This window comes from Lissotriton vulgaris, chromosome 9 (assembly GCF_964263255.1).
Source record: "Lissotriton vulgaris chromosome 9, aLisVul1.2, whole genome shotgun sequence".
NCBI classification, from domain to species: domain Eukaryota; kingdom Metazoa; phylum Chordata; class Amphibia; order Caudata; family Salamandridae; genus Lissotriton; species Lissotriton vulgaris.
This window is the reverse complement of record NC_141697.1, coordinates 1,028,189,823-1,028,210,132: the sequence shown is the minus strand read 5'-3', so window position 1 is coordinate 1,028,210,132 and position 20,310 is coordinate 1,028,189,823. Positions and strand designations below refer to the sequence as shown.

General features: G+C 42.0%; 1 protein-coding gene across 2 annotated transcripts in view; it reads right to left on the bottom strand.

The window, feature by feature from the left end:
* OGN (osteoglycin) overlaps positions 1-17,538 on the bottom strand; it is a 67,246-nt gene extending 49,708 nt beyond the window's left edge. The window contains exons 1-2 of one of the 2 annotated variants that reach the window (XM_086938939.1): positions 17,401-17,538; positions 16,493-16,760 (exon numbers count right to left, since the gene is read on the bottom strand). In XM_086938939.1, the coding sequence (XP_086795065.1) occupies positions 16,493-16,666 (174 nt within the window). In that variant the 5' untranslated portion in view covers positions 16,667-16,760; positions 17,401-17,538. Of the gene's footprint in view, positions 1-16,492; positions 16,761-16,883; positions 16,980-17,400 lie in introns of those variants that run through there. The other variant, XM_086938940.1, reaches the window with a different exon arrangement.
* Between the last annotated feature and the right edge of the window lie 2,772 nt (positions 17,539-20,310).

Here is a 20,310-nt window from a genome sequence, read left to right as displayed (position 1 = left end):
CAAAAAAACGATAGATTTAGGCCCAGATCTCTGTACTGGGGTGAATGTATGACATTGTTCTGTATTCTGTCCATCAACTGTTGTTTTTGCATTTGTCACCCCGAGTGGGATGGGTATGCTCAGATGTGAGTCCTGTGCTCTCCACACCACTGGAGTTAAGCTATCCTGGCTGATGACGGCTGATAGCCAGAAACCGGTCCTAGGATGCTTGATTCCGGTCCAGGGAAGAAATGGCTTGGCAGTTCGGGCTGGACTGTTCCCATGAGGCACAGGGTCAAGGCTGATTCGCATATGGCCATGTCTGACTGGGGTGGTGAGGAGTGCAAAAAAACGATGGATTGAGGCCCAGATCTCTTTACTGGGGTGAATGTATGACATTGTTCTGCATTCTGTCCATCAACTGTTTTTTTGCGAGAAAAGGGCCACAGCACAAGCCACAGTGTAAAGAGCACTTTGTATACATCCATGCACCATGTGGTTCACAGCACGCAGTGAATGGATGTGTGTGGGGCACTACATGTGCCCCAGAGGTCCACTTTGTAGTGTCCCATGAGGAATGAGGGGCCTGTTTGGGGCTCCCAATGTCCCTTCTGGCAGTCTTTTCATGGCCATAGAACCACCACAAAAAGGCTGACGGAAAGGGACATCGTAATCCGATGGCGGTGCCTGCCTCAGGACCGCCACCATTCTAGAGATATGATTCCGAATGCCACCCTGACGGGATCGTAGATCCTGTCGGAGGCGACGGTCTCCCCCCCCCCCCCATTGATTTCGGTCTGACTGTCTGCATTGTAATGCAGCGGTCGTACCAAACTGTTGTCTGACGGTCGGACCGCCACCTACGGCCTATTGGTGGCGGTCCCACTGACATTAAAATCAGCATCCAAGTTTGGGTTGTTCAAATACCAGGTAATGCTTTCCAGGCTCTGCAGTGCTCCTCCAGCATTTTAGTATTGTATTGATGACTTACTGAGATGATTTATGTCTTCTCTACTGCCTAATTAAATTATTATTTTTATCTATTTAATTTCTTGGAAACTCATATGTCACATGTTTGAACATTTTTACAATGGATGAAAGTTCATCTTTTCAGTAAGATGAATACATTCTTTGTCTCAGCACAGCCATTTTTCGTACATAATTACAGCCAAGTGGCTTACAACGTCAGCAATAGTTTAGTAGGCCATACCAATTTTAGTCAATAATATTCAAAGTTGTTTTGAGCGTTGCCAATTTATATAGGAGGTTCAATTATCAGCATTCTGAAATCATAAGACCCATTTTTAAATTACTATAAAAGGAGCCGTTTTTATGAAATGGGGGCAAACAGTGTTAAATTACACAGTCACTGATAAGGAACTCTTGGCCAGTAAGAGATCTTAGAATTAAGACCTTATTCTTTGGAGGTCAGATGCACTATAAATGTATATATAGTGATCACAGAAAGTTGCAGTTCTTTGAAATTAGCCAGATAACTTACTCCTGAGAAACTAAGACGTACCGTGTTCTTTTCTATAATTTTGTGATACATTTCAAGGTCATAAGTATGGTAAGACAGAAGCAGTATTATGACAAGAACTACTTGAGAATGAAAATCAGTTGACAGAGCATCCACCATTAATTTTGTCCCAAAAGATTTTGCATGATCATTCCAAAGCCTTATTGTGGACTCATTTCTGCCGAAAATGCATGCAAAAGTCGATCTGTGGATAAAGAGACTTGGTTAAAGGACGATGAAGATAGACATGAAAGAAGAGACGATAATCATTGAAATATATCACAATGCATCCACCCTGATATACGCAGACACTCATTATTTAGCATATATGAGTCAGGAAACATAATGTGTCTAATTCATACGATGAGTGAAGTCAATTAGTGCAGCAAAGAAGATGGCCTGTTAAATGTAGGAAGACCTGACACCAAAGTGTTTGCAGTTTCTTTTAAAGCTTTTCTTTCCTTCTCTCTGTATAAGTGGCAAGTGCAGCAAATTTGACTGTGTTTCAGTTTCCACTGAATAGTTGCTTCAGTAGAATTGTATCGGTTATAATTTGTTCAATTGAAAACTAGAATCCCTAAATATAATGTTGAGTTGGCACAGCTATACAAGTTACTGTTAAATGCACCACAGCACTGTGAACAGAACTTCAAGCTGAATCTGTGTGAGATGAGCCATGCTCCCAAAATGGCAGTGGTAAAGCGTTGGAAGTAGGTGTATGGCTCAGGGACCTTGGGAACGGTCAATAGGACATATTTGCTGGTTTACCATGGGGTGCAAGAATGACATCAAAGTAAAGTGCTTATGGGCAAGTGCTGGCCTTTTATGTTACGCTATATGACTTTTATATAACGTAAATCACCATCCGGTCTCTAAGCGCTTCTAGAGAAGAGTGAGCAAGTCACCAGGGCAGAAATGTCAAGGCAGCAGCAGAGGCAGGAGTTACGCAGTTGTTAGCGCCTCTCTAAATAGATACGTTTTTAGGAGCTTCCTAAAGATGAGCAAAGCCGGTTTCTTGTGCCGGTACTCATGTAGATCATTCCAGACCTGAGGGAGGAAAGCAGAAAATGCTCTACCCCCTTTAGATTTGGAGATGTACCTGGGAGGGAGCTAACCTGCAAGCCTCAGATGATTGTAGACCAACTGGGAACATACTTCATCAAGCGATCTTTTCTATACTTGGGTGCTTCACCATAGATTGCCTTGTGGGCGATACAAAGGTCCTTAAACTGCGCTCTCTGTTTAATAGGCAGCCAGTGCAATTTATGTAACAGAGGGGTGGCTTGTGTCTTTCTAGGGAGTCTAAAAATGAGCTTAGCCGCATCATTCTGTACTACCTGTAGTCTCCTGAGGAGCTTCTGGGGGAGGCCAAGGTAAATGGCATTCCCGTAACCCAGCCTGGAGATGACAGTGGCGGAGACGATTGACTGCAGTGAGGATGTTGATAAGAAAGGAGCAAGTTTCCCTAGCTGCCTAAGTAGGCCTGTGCAGGTTCCTACTACAGTGGTAACCTGACAAGACATAGACAGTTCAGAATCAATTTTCAGCCCCAGGCTTTTTACGACCGGGACTGGTGCCGGGACTACTCCTAGTTCCAGAGGCCAAAAGAGATCACACCAATGGGCTATTACTCATTGGAATGACAAGCACTTTGGTTATATCTGAATTTATTTTCAATGAATTGGCTGTCATCCAATTTACAGTGAACATGAGCAGGTTTTTTGCCGACTCCTGAGCCTGGCAGGATTTGTTGAGCCGGAAAAGAAGTTGGGTGTCATCAGCATAATTGAAGACCTGACAATCCATGTGAGTCAGGGTCTCCACCAAGGGTTGCAAATAGATGTTAAAAAGAAGAGGGGATAATGCAGAGCCCTGGGGTACTCCGCAGGTCAGGGAGCCCAGATCTGTTAACTGCTCACCCAGCTGAACTCTCCGAGTGCGGTCTGACAAAAATGACTTTAGCCATTGATATGCTTGCCCATTAATACCCAGAGTCGTGAGACGGTTCATCAGTATGGTATGGCTGACCGTGTCGAATGCCGCTGAGAGATCTAATAAAATCAGGGCACTCGGCTGTTTACTGTCGGCCCTAACTCTGAGCTTGTCCTAGACGGACACCATCACTATCTCTGTGCTATGATGAGCTCTAAAGCCCGCCTGTCCAGCATGGAGCAGTTGATCGTCCTCCAGATACCTTGAGAGTATCTTTATTACGTGCTGTTCCAAGATCTTAGCTAGAAAGAGGAGCTGAGAGATGGGCCTATAGTTCTTTAAGGTCAGGGTATCCACACCAGACCTTTTCGGGAGGGGGTGACCCTGGCTCCTTTAAGATTTATTGGTAGATAACCCAAATCCAGTGAATTATTGTGTAGTCCCAAGACCTGCTTCACCAGCCCTGGCAGGGCCATTTGAAAAATCCTCGGAGGGCAAGGGTCTGCTCGAGAGCCTGATTTGGTATGATTTGCTAATGATACCAAAGTGGCTGAGTCGAGATTAGGGAATTTGGACAGCTGACTACTAAGGCAGGGAGGAGGGCTAGTCTGGTTTAGGGAACTGGGATCAGTGGGGGTTCTAGCAATTTCCGAGATGATGTCCGTAACGTTCTGAAGTAAAAACTCCTGAAAAGCATCACAATCTAAAGATGCGATTGTGGATTTCTTATTTGCTTTTTGACCCAGTTCCTTCAGAATGGCAAAAGTCTCTTTCTATTTATTCTCTGCCAAGACACTCCTTCCCTCATAATAGTCTGCTCTCCTATCTAATATCAAGTTCAAGTTCAGAGATTTGTATAGCGCACTACTCACCCAGAGGGTCTCAAGGCGCTTGAGGGAGGGGTGTGCTTTACTTATCGAATATCCAAGTTTTTAGTTGCTTTCTAAAGGCGAGGTGGTTTTGTGTAAGGCGGAGGTGGGTGGGGAGAGAATTCCAGGTTTTGGCAGCTAGGTAGGAGAAGGATCTTCCCCCCATGGTGGATTTATGGATGCGCGGAATGGCGGCGAGGGCTTGATTGGACGATCGTAGTTGGCGGGAGGGGGTGTAGAAGGACAGTTGCGTGTTGAGGCATTCGGGTCCTTGGTCGTAGAGGGCTTTGTGTGCGTGGGTGAGGAGGCGGAACGTTATTCTCTTGTTGACGGGGAGCCAATGAAGGTCTTTCAGGTGGCCGGAAATGTGAGCTTGCCGAGGGATGTTCAATATGAGTCTGGCTGAGGCGTTTTGGATGCGTTGGAGCTTCTTCTGTAGTTTGGCTGTAGTTTGGCTGTTGTTCCGGCGTAAAGGGTGTTTCCGTAGCTAATTTGTACGTAGCAAGAAGGGGTTTGTAGGCATTTAGCTCTATTGACTCATAGCTTTGTCACCACCGCTCCCAGCTTGACGGAGGAGTTGTTTCTTTTCCCTTAGTGGTTCATTGAACCAAGGGGCCCCCTTCCCTTTATCTCCGACCTTTTCTTTTCGTTCTGGTGCCACTATGTCAATGGCCTTCTGTAAATGGGTAAATAGGGCTTCACTTTCGTAGCCCAAATTGGCCCTTTTCGTACTAGAGGGCGGAACTGAGTGCAGAGTAGCTATTAGGAGATCTGCCTCAATATTTTTCCAGATTCTTACCTTCCTCCAGAGAGGTGGCGGCTGAGATAATTGGCTATCACTTGGGACCCAACATCTCAACAGCGAGTGATCAGACCAGGCACAGGGGCTGATGTCAGTTATCTGTGCCCGGGCTTTGAGGTCCAAATAATGTCAAGAGTATGGCCCTTTACATGCGTAGGACTGTCAACCACTTGCTGCAGTTCCATCGAGAGCATAGCGGTCTCAAAAAGACCCGCTGTGGACTCTCTCTCTGTCTTGTCCCACTGGTAGTTAAAATCCCCCACTACTAAAAGACTATTATAACATAAATCAGTAATGAGTCAAACAAAAAGCTCATTAAAACTAGGGGTAGTCCTTTGGGGCTGATAGACTACCATGAGTGCAATGCAGGAGGACTTAAAGGAGATTTTTACCCCCAAGATATCTACATTGTCTCAATTTTCTGCCATTATTTTAGTGACCATAAAGCTCTTTTTGAAAAGGAATGCCACACCCCCTCTGGAATCCCCTGATCTATTTTGCCAAAAGGCATAAAATTCTGTTGGAAGGGCTGCAATGATATCTGGGGCTGACATGTCCCCTAACCAGGTTTTCGGAAGCGCCAGGATGTCTATGTCCCCATCTTGCAACAGGGAAAAGACTTCAAGATGGTGCCTCTGCAGAGAACGAGTATTAAGCACCGCTACATTTAGACCCCATGCTGTAGGAGCATACGTCTGCTTTAAAGCTGCTTTGATAACACAGACTGCCGAAACAGTATAAGTGCATCAAAATGCAGCATGTTCCAGTTTCCGCTGAAACCCCAAATAGTTTGTTTGGTGGGATTTTATTAGTTATAATAGGTTTCAACTGAAGCCTACTTCCTAAATATGGTGTGATGATGGCATTGAAGGGGATATTTAAAGTATTGAGAGTGGGTCTCTAGCCCTCTGTACTGGCGGAGGTCCCAGTACCCTGCAGCTATGGCATGGAATTTTGCTGAAATTGCTATTGCCAATGCGGCCGGATCACTTCTATAATTCATGTAATTCAAGACCCACCTTTTATGGGCATGGGCCAGGAACAATTAACAGAAGAAGGGACAACCTAAATTGGGAATTCATTCAAACAGATTGAGGGACCTGTGTGGATTAGACTCCGGCAAAAGATTTTCTTTAGTGGAGCCAGCTGATGCTCTTCAGAAATCTAGCTGTTCTCCTACCACTAAGTGACTTGGGGAAGCCTTGAATTAGGCAAATGTAAATGTAAATGTAAATGTAAATGTGTGGGACTTGTAAAGTGCACTGTTGCCCAGGAGCGTCCTGGCGTGTAAGGAGCCAAAGGAGTTTCTGCAGGAGTGCCAGGAACGGACGAATAGCCCAACCCGTTAATTAGTACATATAAAAGCATCAAACATTACTCATAATATTCTGTAATACTTTACTGGATACCTGATAAGAAATGGGAGACTACCCGGATACTAGGAATAATTTGGTCCTCCTTAATGTCCACAGTGACTAGGTACCACGGAATGCCTGTCATGAATAAAGGTTTGTAACTAGGGAATGTGCCACAGTTCTGTACACTATGATATGTCATTCTATATAGTCTTACCCCTATAAGCAACAGGCTTAACAATGTGGTTGACCTATGGAGCTGACTAAGATAACAGCAATAGTATCTGTAGAAGAGCAATAACAGTTGGCATGTGAAACATCAGCACCCTTGCGAAAGAATAGTGTAAACAATAAAGGAGCGCTACAAGCGCGTTACCAGGTTATCTTCTTCCAGTACTGTGACGAATGCCAACATCCAATGAAGTGAAGCAAACTTCTAGAAATAGGGACTGGGACAAATAACAAAATAATAAAGGAGAATCCCTCCAGGCGGACCACAACTCCCAGAATCCAACAGTGGACACCAACAAACTGCACCTCGCAAGGCCGGCCGTCTGACGGAACAGAAGTCCGGCCAGAAAGCGAATCCACAAGAAATGCAGCCGAAGGAGTCCCCTCCAGAACCCCGAGAGGAGACAGCCGGCACCGGGGTCAGGAAATGGGTATCAAACAAAATAAGGGAAAAAATCGGAAAGGAACCGCGAATGCTGCTAAGCGGTAATTCCGATATTATTAACCTCTAACATCGAAGTTCAGTAAAGCGATATCAGCCACAATAGTATTAACTCAGAATGACTAATGTAGCGTAGGTCAGAAAGAATCTTCTGAGGAACATGTACGGGAACGAATAGCCAGAAGCAACCTCAGGAACCAAGGAGTTAGGCGGGCGAGGCGGAAGTGACGCGCTGCACGAAGCGACGTGAAAACTAGAGCGCGAAGCTCAGAGCAGCGGGGAGATCATGCGTTAGTATCCGGCCTGATCTCCTCGCGCAAGCGCAGGACCTCGCGACCATCTTGGATTGTTCTCGCGTGGTCTGCTCGGTCTGCGGTTTAATGCAAGGGTTGGGCAGGCGTGACATGGCGCTGAAGACCGTTGGGGAACCTGTCCTGGCTGTCCCTTTGAGATGGTCCCTTCTGGGTATCTCCAAGGTGAAAGCAGGCATCCCCGGGAGGGCGTTGTAGAGATGAGGCAAGCGTAATGCCCAGAGTTGCAGAGTGTGATCCCTGGTTAGAGTAGGCACCGAGGCGAGAATTATCGAGTCCGTTGACCCTAGTCCACAACCCTGCCGCCTCGGGGATTGAACCCTGGTCCCGGGCCGTTCTCTGCTTCCGGGTCTGCCACCTCTAACCAGTGAGCCACACCACTCCACAAAGCAGGAACCACACTGATTTACGGTGAGGCTCACACTCCAATAAACTCTACATGAAGCATTAGTCTCAGTTTCATTATACTGGTGTACTTGCAGAAGTCCCACTTGCCCTCTAACCTTATGAAGGACTTTTTTGAGACAACATCATAGAATAGGATGTCACGGTGGGATCCTCACCTAAATTTTTCTCAGGAGAAGTTATAAACATATATTCATGCTAACATGTCTATTCATATTTGCTTGAGTTCAATTTTATTAAACTGAGATGTATTCAGCTCCAGCTTGTGTGGATTGTACCTGGCAGTATTGGCATATGTACTGCATTCTTAACATGATACTTTTATATAAAGGCAGCATGATCTTCTACTTCTGCAGCCTGTAAATGTGGAAATTATTGGTGAGAGAAGTTCTGAAGTAAGTAAAATTATATATGAGGTTACCTGCTCTTTTTTTCTGTTGCATGAGATACATCTGGAAAATGTTTCTTAAAAATAACTTCTTTAGACTTTTTTCCTCTCAGCAAGATCCTGTCTGCCAAACTAAAAGGTAGAGCTTTGGCCAAGCATGCTATTGGGGCTCCATCAGTGTTCTGTCATGCCAGACCGGTATGTTATGTGTATTTGTAAATCGCACTATCAGATGCAAGTGTATTCTGGTACTGAGCAAGTGGGGGCCTAGCCTTTCCCAGGGTTGGTTGGTTAAGCGAAAAGCCAATATCGAAAACAATAATGTGATACAAAAATATTGTGCCAAAAACATTGTTTACAAAAATACTGTTTCCCATGGAAAGTACAGAAATATTGGGGAAAAAATCAAACACAAGTATATATACATATATATATATATACTAGCAGCCCGTCCCGACGTTGTCCGGGTATGAATAACTGCCGGCCAGTAGTATATTGTTTTGTAGGATTTCGTTTTGATAGCATTTCTTATCTGTGACAGGCCTGTGAAACGCTCCGATTTTCACAGTGCACTGCTGATGCACTTAAGAGTGCTCGTTCAGTAGTGTCTGAACTCGAGTTTCCCTACTTTATTTTTCCTTGCAATATTATATAGCGCGACCTTGATAACATGGCATGAGCACAATTTACATTACAGAAGAACACATTCATTTGTGGTAGGCACGGGGAGACAAAGCGATTTGCCTAGAATCACAGAATGTTGAGCTGATGCCGAGATGCTAACATAGCTCCCCAGCTCTAAAGTAGGCAATTCTAGAACTTGTGGCGGGAGGTGTGTCTAAAAGTGTATGTCGGTGCTGGCCATCAACGAGAGAGACCTGTGCATTTTTCAAATCAGTGGTGAAAAAATATGAGTATGTTGCTGGAGATGTGGGCCGCCGTGCCACCAATGTACATACCGGGGAGGGTAAACACCCATTATTCCACAACTTTCTTTCCGCATACCATTACTCCGCGTACTTTCATTACGAAAGTACCATGACTCCGCAATGCCATTATAACGCATGGCAATACATTTTATATGCTTTTACCACGCATACATTTACAACGAAATTCGTTGTAAATGCATGAATGGTAAAAGTATGTTTTTTTTTTAATGTTTGGATAAGGTAAGTATGGGTATAGGGGTATATGTTTGGAGGTACTGAGGTATATGTTTTGGGGTGTTTGGGTATTTTAAGGGTTCAGGTAAAGTTTTGGGTTATGGAGTACAGGAGTAGTTTTAGGGTTTAGGGATAAGTATGGGTTTTGGGGTACAGGGGTATTTTTAGGGTTCAGGGCTAGGTTTGGGTTTTGGGGTATTTTTAGGGTTCAGGGGTAGGTTTGGATTTGGGGGTACAGTAGTATTTTAAGGGTTCAGGGCTAGGTTTGGGTTTTGGGGTACAGGGGTATTTTTAGGGTTCAGGCTAGTTTTGGGTTTCGAGGTCCAGGGGTATTTTAGGGTTCAGGGGTAGGTTTGGGTTTTGGGGTACAGGGTTATTTTTATGGTTCAGGGCTAAGTTTGGGTTTCGGGGTACAGGGGTATTTTTAGGGTTCAGGGGTAGGTTTGGGTTTTGGGGTACAGGGGTATTTTAAGGGTTCAGGGCTAGGTTTGGGTTTTGGGGTACAGGGGTATTTTAGGGTTCAGGGGTAGGTTTGGGTTTTGGGGTACAGGGATAGTTTTAGGGTTCAGGGCTAGGTTGGGGTTTTGGGGTACAGGGGTATTTTTAGGGTTCATGGGTAGGTTTGGGTTTTGAGGTACAGGGGTATTTATAGGGTTCAGGGCTAGGTTTGGGTTTTGGGGTGCAGGGGTATTTTTAGGGTTTAGGGATAGGTTTGGGTTTTGGGGTACAGGGTATATTTATAGGGTTAAGATGAGTTAGTGTTTAAGGGTGTTGGGGTATTTTAAGGAGTAAGGGTGGATTATGATTATGGGGTGCAGGGGTATTTAAAGGGAGCAGAGTGGACACCCGGAGCTGGAATGAACAGAACCTGGGAAGAAAAAACAATGAAATATTGGGCATAACGCTCTCTTTTTTTTCCGTAATCCCACGCCCCGCACATGCCCACGTCCCCAGCACATGCCCACAGCACACGATATGAGACATGGCATGAAGGGCGGAATGTACCACACGCCCACAGTGTTTGTCACGCCCCCAGCACACGCCCACAGCACATTGCAGACACGCCCACAAGGGACTTCTTTGCTGGCACGGTTCTTTTACCTTTTAAATGTATATGGTGGGCGTCTGCATAGCCTATGTCCTTCCGCCCTTTCCAACGCTGTATTGGGTGTTGTGATTGGTGCTGTGGTTCCTGAGATTGCCCCCCTCAAAGGTTTGGGCTCTCTCTTTATTATCTTTCATATATATATATATATATATATATATATATATATATATATATATATATATATATATATATATATATATATATATATATATATATACTTGAAGATGTAACAATACATATTATTTATATTTATTTGACATTATTTTACATATTTTGGGTTCTTTTTTTAACTTTACTACTTTATTATATAATATATTTCAAACATAAAAAATATTAACAAATAGACTGCAGAACATTAAATAAATTAAAAGGTAATTAAATATAAAACAATTAAATACCAAAAACTGACAATTACTACAAATATTATTAGAATTAAAAAAATTATATATATATAAACAAATATACATTGAAAAAAATAAACAAATAATAATAGATATATTTAAACAATATCAGGAGAAGTATTGAAGTATGGAAATCATAGAAATACTGTTCCCACTACAGTTAATTTAACAGTAGTGAAAGCAGACACTTCCAGGAGGTTACATGTATTATTCCCACTCCAAACACATCAGTAGGAAAAGTATTGGACTTACGAGGGGTAAGATTTACTATTCCCAATCCAGTCTGTGCAACAGTAGGTGAGGCTTTAGACTTTGGAGGGGTTATTTTGACTATTCCCACTCCAGTTTGTGCAACAGTAGGGTAAGTACTTCACTTCAAACATATTACATATTTGCATAACTCTATTAATTTAGAACAAATATAATACTCTCCATATGAACATTATTATTTAACCCAAAGCCATTATATATATATAACAAAGAAAAGACAATTTAACAATTTACATGATTATTAAACAATGTAATTATCAGTTTGTAAAATTTTACTTAGGGGCTCATTATGATGGCGGGGGGACTGATCATTACAGTGATGGGATCGACCGCCAGACGTGCGATGGTCCCACTGGCCCAATAAGGATGCGCCTGCCATACTGGTGGGTGCATCCTGGCCTTTTACAATTGCAGACGGTGCTGGTGGCTGTAGCACCGTCCACAATGGTAAAAGGTCATGCACAGCATTTCCCTGCACCACGTGGCAGGCACCACGTGGTTCCTGCCACTTGGTACAGGGAACTACAGGGGAGAACCCCCCTGGGGGCCCGCTACAGGCCCCCATAACCAATCCTCGCCAGCCTTTCCATGGTGGCATCGCCACATGGAAAGGCCCATCAATCGCCCACATCCCAATATGGCAGACGGTGCCTGCTAGGCATCTCCACCATAGTAGTACCCAGCTCCACCCGTCCGGCAATTGTAATGATTGCGGATCGGCGGAAAAGTGGCGGAAAGACTTTGCGCCCACCACGATCCCCACCGCCATCATAATATGGCGGGGGTATTTCTCATTACGATGGCGTAACGATTGCCACCGCCGGACCGGTGGTGGCGATCGTTACACGATTTTAATGAGCCCCTAATTTATTACTTATTAACTTCCCACACAGTACCCCTCAAATCTAGCTGCCACAGTTACAATATAATTAAAATAAATTAGTATAACACAATTTACATAGTTGATAAACAATTAACTAATTAATTTAACAATTAATAATAATTATTAATTAATTAATTATTACTTAATTAATGCACCACCCTACACTCTACAAATCTAGCAAACAGCAACTGAAATATTACTAAAATATATAAATGTTCCATAATGTACATAATTAATTATCAATTAAAGAAGTAATAATTTATACCTAATTGATCATTATTACTTAATTCACTTTCCACCCTATATCACTCAAAAAGCAATAGCCAATACCTACAATATAACTAATATATAATGTTAATACACAATTTACATAATTAATTAATTAATTAAATAATAATGAATTAATAATTAATTGTTGATTATTACTTAGCTTCCCACCCTATACACCTATAAACCCAGCAGCTCACAACTAATATATAAATAAAAAATATAACTATCACACAATGTACATAATTAATAATCAATTAAATAATGAATAATAAATTAATTGTTCATCAATTATCACTTAATAAACTTCCCATCCTATACCTCTACAAACGCAGCAGCCCACACCTACTATATAACTAAAAATATATAATTATTACACAATTTTCATAGTTAATAATTAATTACATTAATAATAAAGTAATTATTAATTGTTAAATAATTATTATTTAATTAACATTCCACTCTCCACCCCTACAAACTTAGAAACCCACTACACCACTATAATTTACTATTAGCTATTAAATTCAAAATTATAAATCACTTACATTTGCAAACTATATTTAAAAATATTATTAACAATTATACAAACAATAATCACACATAAAATTTATACAGGAACTAACACACATTAAGATAATTAAAAAAACAATATTGCTTACTACTATATTATTGAAAATGGTATTAAAAACAATTATATTCTTGACAACGATATCACTTGAAAAAATGTAAATACTTTACAACGATATTTCTGCATCACAATATATTTGTATTGCGCTATTTGTTTCCGATATTTCTGTATGCCGATATTTGTAACTCGATATTTTGTCAAAATACCAACAAGCCAAGTCTTCGGCTACTTGGGGAATTCAAGAAGAGAGAGAAGGCTATGATGGAAGGTCGTTCCATGCATAGAGCAATGTAAGAGAAGACCTACCCTACTGCTCTGGTTCTGTGTATGCGTGGGATATGTGCTAGTAGGAGTCCTGCGGAGAGGACGTGTCTGGGTGATTGACAGATAGAGAATCAATTAGGGGCACTCACCAAGGATAGTGGCAGAGTGAGGGATATACCAGCCAGCTGAAATACATTAAAAGCCATTTTTGTTCCCTTCCCTGGGTCTCAGTGAATCTCTGAGAGTTCCAGGACGCCTGTGATTCTCTGAGTACTGAAAAAGCGTGTAGTGTGGCATTCTTCCCATTTGTATGGGTGTTGTATAGCTACATGGGAATGAAATCGAAGGGAGTGTGTGGATCATAGGGCAAAACCCCCAAAAGGATGCCTGGTGGACCTGTGGACCTGTGCTGTAACACATATCAGCTCTCTCCTGTACTAGAAGGAGATCTTCCATGGCTAACAGTGGTGTAGGATTCGGGTAGAAGTGGTGCTTCTGTCCAAATTCACATTGGTGGCATTGGTGGGCAAATATTGAATGTCCACATGCAATAGAAAGTAGAACGATCATTGCAGCTTTTGTGAAATTTTTGGGAGAGACTTCTTTGATTTTCTAGGACTGTCCATCTTTCCAGTGAAGCAAATGTTCACTCGATAGCTGAGCCTGAATATTCAGTGTAGGATTTTTATTCCTCAGCTTTTCGTCTTGTCTAAAACCATTCTTCAGACATCATCACTGAGTTGATAATATGTTCACATTTGAGAATATCAATCAATGAATCACTTATAATGTTGTACCTTTTATGAACCATACAAATGTTCACTCTTAGTGGATAGACACTGAGGATTCAAAGCAAAATCCCAAAACCCTAGAAACCTGGGCAATGCAATGGGATGGGGAGTAATGAGACTGGGAAGCAAGGGGTCAAGAAGAAATGAGCTAGGACTCTCAAATTACCCTGAAGCCTCTACCCAGATTATGAGAGAACAACCCCAACAGAACCTATAAACCCACATACAAAGAGTGTGCTCTCCAAACCTAAGAGAGAGCTTCTTATGAGACTAGAACATCTGAAATTCATTCACTACTCAGGCTGGATCTCTCAAACCTCCACACAGAGTGTTTATCAGATCACAAAAGCCTGCTATCCTTCCGAGGTGGACCAGGAACCAGTAGGCAAATAGGCATATGACTTGGGTTAGTAGGATGTTCACATGATCCAAACTGTCACAATGACTCAACTCACAGATATAATCCATGACACATTCCACATCTAGTTTTGTTCGGTTGAAGGTTTAAAGCTTTCCCACAAGTTTTATTTATGTAAAAATTATGGATTCACTTTATGCTGAAACACGTTTAATTAATTTGAAATTGGGCTCATAATCAGTAGATGGAAGAGTTATTCAGTGTGTAACTTAATACAAATGAATAATACATTTTCAGTTGCTTATCTGCTTGAAGGCACACGTTCATTTTTCCTCAAATACCGGTTTCAAACTCGCATTTTGAGTTAACATAATGAAGACATGAATATACACCCTGTGACAGCAATGCCCAATGTGCAGTTGAACAAGCAGCTTCTGTTTCCAGCAGATCTACCAGGGTTATAAACAATTGGGGATTAATTTAGAACATGGTGGACCCGCTGGCCTGACATATCAGTGGAGGCTATGGCCGCTACTCCCCGTATGAGGCCTGCCCATCCTATTTAGAACCCCCATACCCTCCAGGCGGGTAGGAATCTTGCTGCATTCAGTGGAGCCATCACAGCAGCAGCTTGATTATAGGCTGTGAAGTTTTGCTGCGTAAGTACTCTTTTTGATGCCAAAGAGGAAGTTCATTTTGGAAAGGAAAATAATCAGTGACCTCAATGCACAGGAATTTTTTCTTTGTGCAGGCAGGCCAACGGGTGATTTTCTTGCCCGCGACCACCATACTTTGCATTTCGGTCTTGGCCAGGGAAAGCTAATGATGGGTCTCTCCCTAATTATTGCTGGCGACCATCACTCTGACCTGATGACCCTTTAATGGGAGATCAGCTGGTCAAATGTTTCTGACAGGAGAGCCAGTCAAGGCTTCTCCATTGGAATCCCAGCACTTCCCTCGACTCTAAATAGCACAAGAGAACCACAAGTTTATCAGGGCTGGAGCAGTGCCAATGTATAGTGGTGCTCCCACTTAACCAAATTCTCAGTAGTCCCAAGTGCCTTAATGGCCACAGAGGCATACTGATAAGATACCTGCCTTGCTTTGTGGAATAAATAGTAATGTTTGAATAGGATTGTGGTAAAGTTCCGGTTATTGTTTCATATTCACCACATTTCTCTGCAACTTGCTCTGTATGCTTACATCTGGTCCTACTACATTCTACAGCTTGCTAACATCTTATTCGTTTATCAAAGAGTGGTCATCTTAGCTCTAAATCCCCCATCCTGCCATCTGTGTCCTCATTTGATTGATAGGGGATTGGGTGGTTGGGGTTGATTTGGGGTCGGGTCAGAGTAGAGCAGCAAAAATACATAGATTGTTGTGGAATAAAAGTCATAGGATATTTTTCATTCATCTAATATTTTAAAAATGTAAATGTGGAACGATTTTTACGAAACTAATTTAGCCATAATGCAAGCACCCATATTTTATTTTAAGCAGATGTGTAAAATAGAGGTGATTCAAAATAGGTCATGCAAGTTTTGCACACATATTCGACCTGTGTGTGCTGTGGGCAAAATATCTGTATTCTACACACCATTTGAAAACACATTGTGGTGGTAAACAGGGCGTTGCCAGGGGAGTGTCCGATGAAGTAATTCCCACACCTTTCTGAGTCTCTAACTTGCACTCAGATGTCACAAGGGTAAGTGGCGAAGCAAGTGTGGGGAAGTGCAGCAGTCTTTACAGTTCTCAACGACATGCCCAATATAAAGCTGCAGAAAAACAGACATACAGGCATAATATGGAGAAAACAAAACTTTTACCAGAAATTCCCAATGTACTTAACCTTTCGCCTGAGTATGAGGCACGCATTGCATATAATACTCACAAGTAGGCTTAGGAAAATATGCGAAAATGTTCTATGTAGGTTAATACCTTTCAAGAGTACACATTCTTTGTGACATACGATCTTTAAGGTTACATGGTCAACGTATTTGAATATCTAAGACATTATTAAACAATGCACATGTATAGGATTACGTTTCCCTGGGTGTAGTTCACGATTTGGTTGCTTTGAGCCGAGTTCTTAATTGTATGGACACAGAACAAAAGTAAATTACCTTTTTTGAAAATGCTCCGTGTGTCTTGTCTCCAAAGTTTGATTTAAATAGTTGTCCTTCCAAAACGTCTGTGTCATAGTCAAAGGTGTTGAGCGATTCCTGTTGGTTCGGAGGCGCCAAATTCACCAGGCGCGCGCACATCAACACAAAAAGCGCGGACTGCGGGCTCTTCATCGTCGCAGACCCCCAGATGTACCTTCCTGGGCTGGTCGCTGTGCTGAATGGCAACCGGTGAAGCGTAGACTTTCGACGAAATGTTTCTCTTTGTCTGAAAATAAAAAAAGAAGTGTAATTAATCAACACAATATTTATAGCCTACAGGACTAGTTGCCAAGTTGTTCTACAACACTCGAAGCATGCACTAAGTTAACCCTTAGCGTTGTTTTATTACAAGCAGGCGTGACTCAGTCAACACTTTTGGGAATATGAATGTGTGGGGCACATTCATGTATTTGTCCAACCAATACCATGTAGAGCACAAAAGAAAGTTGTAGGAAACCTTACATAACAATTTATATGCAAGAGGTCTATTATTTTTTTTCTTCCAAATAATCTGTAACATATGGAGCAAATTTCATTTTTTGCTAGACTGCCTGGCTCAAATACTGCTTATCTAAACAGTTCGTGCAAGTAAAATGTGGTTTACTGCCAAGAGAATACAGCAGGGCTATGGATTACGATATATTATGGCATAGAATACAGCACACGGAGGACTGATTAGTTTTATGTTTAGTCTTGCATTGAGTTTTAGAGGAAAAGTAACCTTTGCTTCAAAGTTCTACACAAAAAAAACATTCGAATTTTTTTTAATTTCAAGAGAAAAAAAACACATAGGTTCATTGCCTGATAGTCGCCCAACTCGAGTTCTTTAAAACATTAGCACCATTTCAAATAAATAAATAACCTACCGTATACCGTATTAGCTTTTTTTAAAAAGCTAAATGGAATTTCCTATCAACAGAGACCCCAAAAGTGTCTTTTTCCAGGATGCTGTGAGAATGACTTCTGCCGAGAGCTCGACAGAGTTAAAGGGACTTTTCATTAGCTTGGAGAGGGGCTGTACCAGCATTCCTTCCCCGGGGCCTGAAGTAATATCCCAGAACAGAGAACAGAACTCAGGAGGCAGCTGGTAATTGCCCATTCCCTCTAATGTACATGAAAGACAACATCACCTCCATAGTCACGTGGCGTGGTCTGCTGGAACTCAGCATCTGTAATGCATGTTCTTAATCCTAGTTATTCAAATTAGCCTTTTGAAGTTTTTCTTTTCCTGAGGCATGTGCTTAATATTTCGGTTTGTGCAAAACAGCTGTACTATGCTTTGGCTAAATAAAAAAGACACAAACACAGACATGCATTCGCATGCTTTGCTAATGAAAGAAAATCACAGAAAATACATATGCCGTTATTTTAGGTGTCGTGCCTCCCACCTAGAATGGCCTCTGCCTCAATTCAAGCTAATGGGGAAAATACATTTCCCCAATTTTTTTCATAATCTCCCAGTTTGAAAATGTTGGCAAGCATGCATAAAGACCATTCAGGTGGTAGTGAACGCTTGGAAAACCACCAACATTGAAATATCAGAGGAGCGGAGGAGGCTTAGGCTGAGTATGCGGAGTTCTACATCTCGATACTGGGCGAAGTGCCGAAAAAACTCAGCTGAGCTCCGCGGAGTTCCACAAGCGGCAGAGTGCGGTAAGTCCCAAAGCTTGTGCTGATTTTTAGCGACAGGAGTTTGTCCTGCGCTGTAAAATCAGCATGAACGGCACCCTGTGCAGCGCAAGAAGGTGCTGCTTCTATCTGCCACTCCAGTAGATATTCTACTCGAGCTGCAGCTTTCACAAAGCGAGCGGCAGGTTTCTGAATGTGAGCAGTAGCAACCTGCCGGGACCTCACTCTTAGAGAAATCTCGTTTGGAGGTGGTCTAGCATATGATTTTCCTCGCTCGCTCTCGCAAACGTAACGTTGGCGAGCCACACAAGTGATAAAACACCGCTCCGCACCGCTTCACGCAAAACTCTGTGTACTCCGCTGGCATAACTGCTCACCCCTAAAAAATAAAAAATCCCTGGAAAAGCCAACCAGTTCCACTTTGAGAATTTGCAAGCAACCTATTGACTTTGCTATACTTCCAAGATGGATTGCACCGTTTGGCCCTGAGCGGGGAAGTGGGCCGGACTGGTAAAGCACACAAGCACGCTCTCAGCAAAAGTATAAAAGAAAACGCAAACAATCTCAAGTGCTAAACAGCTAGGGAAACAAAAAAAAGATATTCCATAAGTTCAGCAGTGAAAGGATAGATCCTATGCAATAAAAAACAAGGGTGTAGGACAAACACAGAATAGAGAGTGAAAACATCCAATGAAAAACAGTCTACTAAGATTGAAGAAAATATCTATCTAATTCTGAAATGAAGTCCACACAGTGATGTGTACAATGTTGTCTCTGACAGCCAGTTGACACTGATTGTTTAAGATCCCAAGGAGAGTCTATGATTGTAAAAAGATAAAAGTTCATTGTAGTTTCCCTCCTGCATTAGTAGAAATGTATTGGGGCGAAAGGGGAGCTGCACAGACCACATACTTGTTTTATTGTGTGAAAAAGGTTGCTTTACTGAATACAGGGGCACCTCACAACATAAATCTAGGCCCTCACATTACAAAACTAACCCTCATTATACAAAAAGTTTCCTACGCTCACTTACGCCGCTATCCCTAAGATTCCCGCCCCCCTATATCATTATCTTGCAAATATGTACCTTCTACTCTGTTATTGAATAGTTGACCTTTAATTCCGTTAACCTTTTAACCTACGTCTCTTAACTCTTAAATATTCTAAATTTTAACTCTCTAGTTCTTGTTTCATCCAGTTGTGACTTTAGTGCCACCCCCATTGTCCTGATTATTCAATGTTCATAACAATAATCTTAATCTAGAACCATGCCAGTTTAGCGGCCAACCACCTTGCACCGGCCTCAAGCTACAACAATATACAAAACCCTAGCCCTGCTCATCTGTTATCCGCGAAAGTTAGCCTAAGAACAGAAAAAACCCAGCAACATGACCCCAGAAACCCAAAAGAAACAGGAAACGGAGCGAGGGGAAAATATTTGCTCTACGATTTGGCCACCGTGTCACCCTCTGGAGATGGTCACATTACTTAAAATGTCTGCATTTATATTGGATTGAAACTATACTACATGTAGTCAAAATTTAGCCAATAGGCTGTTCCTTTCTGCCAATAATCCTGGGAGTCTCACCTCTCTGCGGTTGGCTGCCACCCCAAACACCAATTGGGTGAAAGGGGAGCAGGACACTGTGTGAAAAAGGCTGTTTTTTTGAAGACAGGTGCACATCATATCATAAACCTAGGCCTTCGCTTACAAAATGAAACCTCACTATACAATAAATCACTTGCAGTCACTAACCCCCCAACTCCCAATATTACCGCACCATGCATCTTTGTCTTATATATGTGTAACTCCTACCCTGTTATTGAACCGTTGACCTTTAACTCTCTTAATCTTTTAACCTACCTCCCTTAATATCTAACTCTCTACGTATTCTAAATCTTAATGCTCAATTTCTTGTTTCATCCATTTGTAACTTTATTGACACAGCTCATTGTCCTGTTTCACCACTGTTCACAACAATAATCTTTTTTTTTTTAAACCAATCTTTATTGCAGAGAATTTTCATACCATTTTGTTCAGCCCCCCCTCACCCCCCCAATACAGGCAATTTTAAACAATACTAATATTCAAATCATCATGCATTAAGTATACTAAACATAATAAAAAACTATTACAGGAACACAAA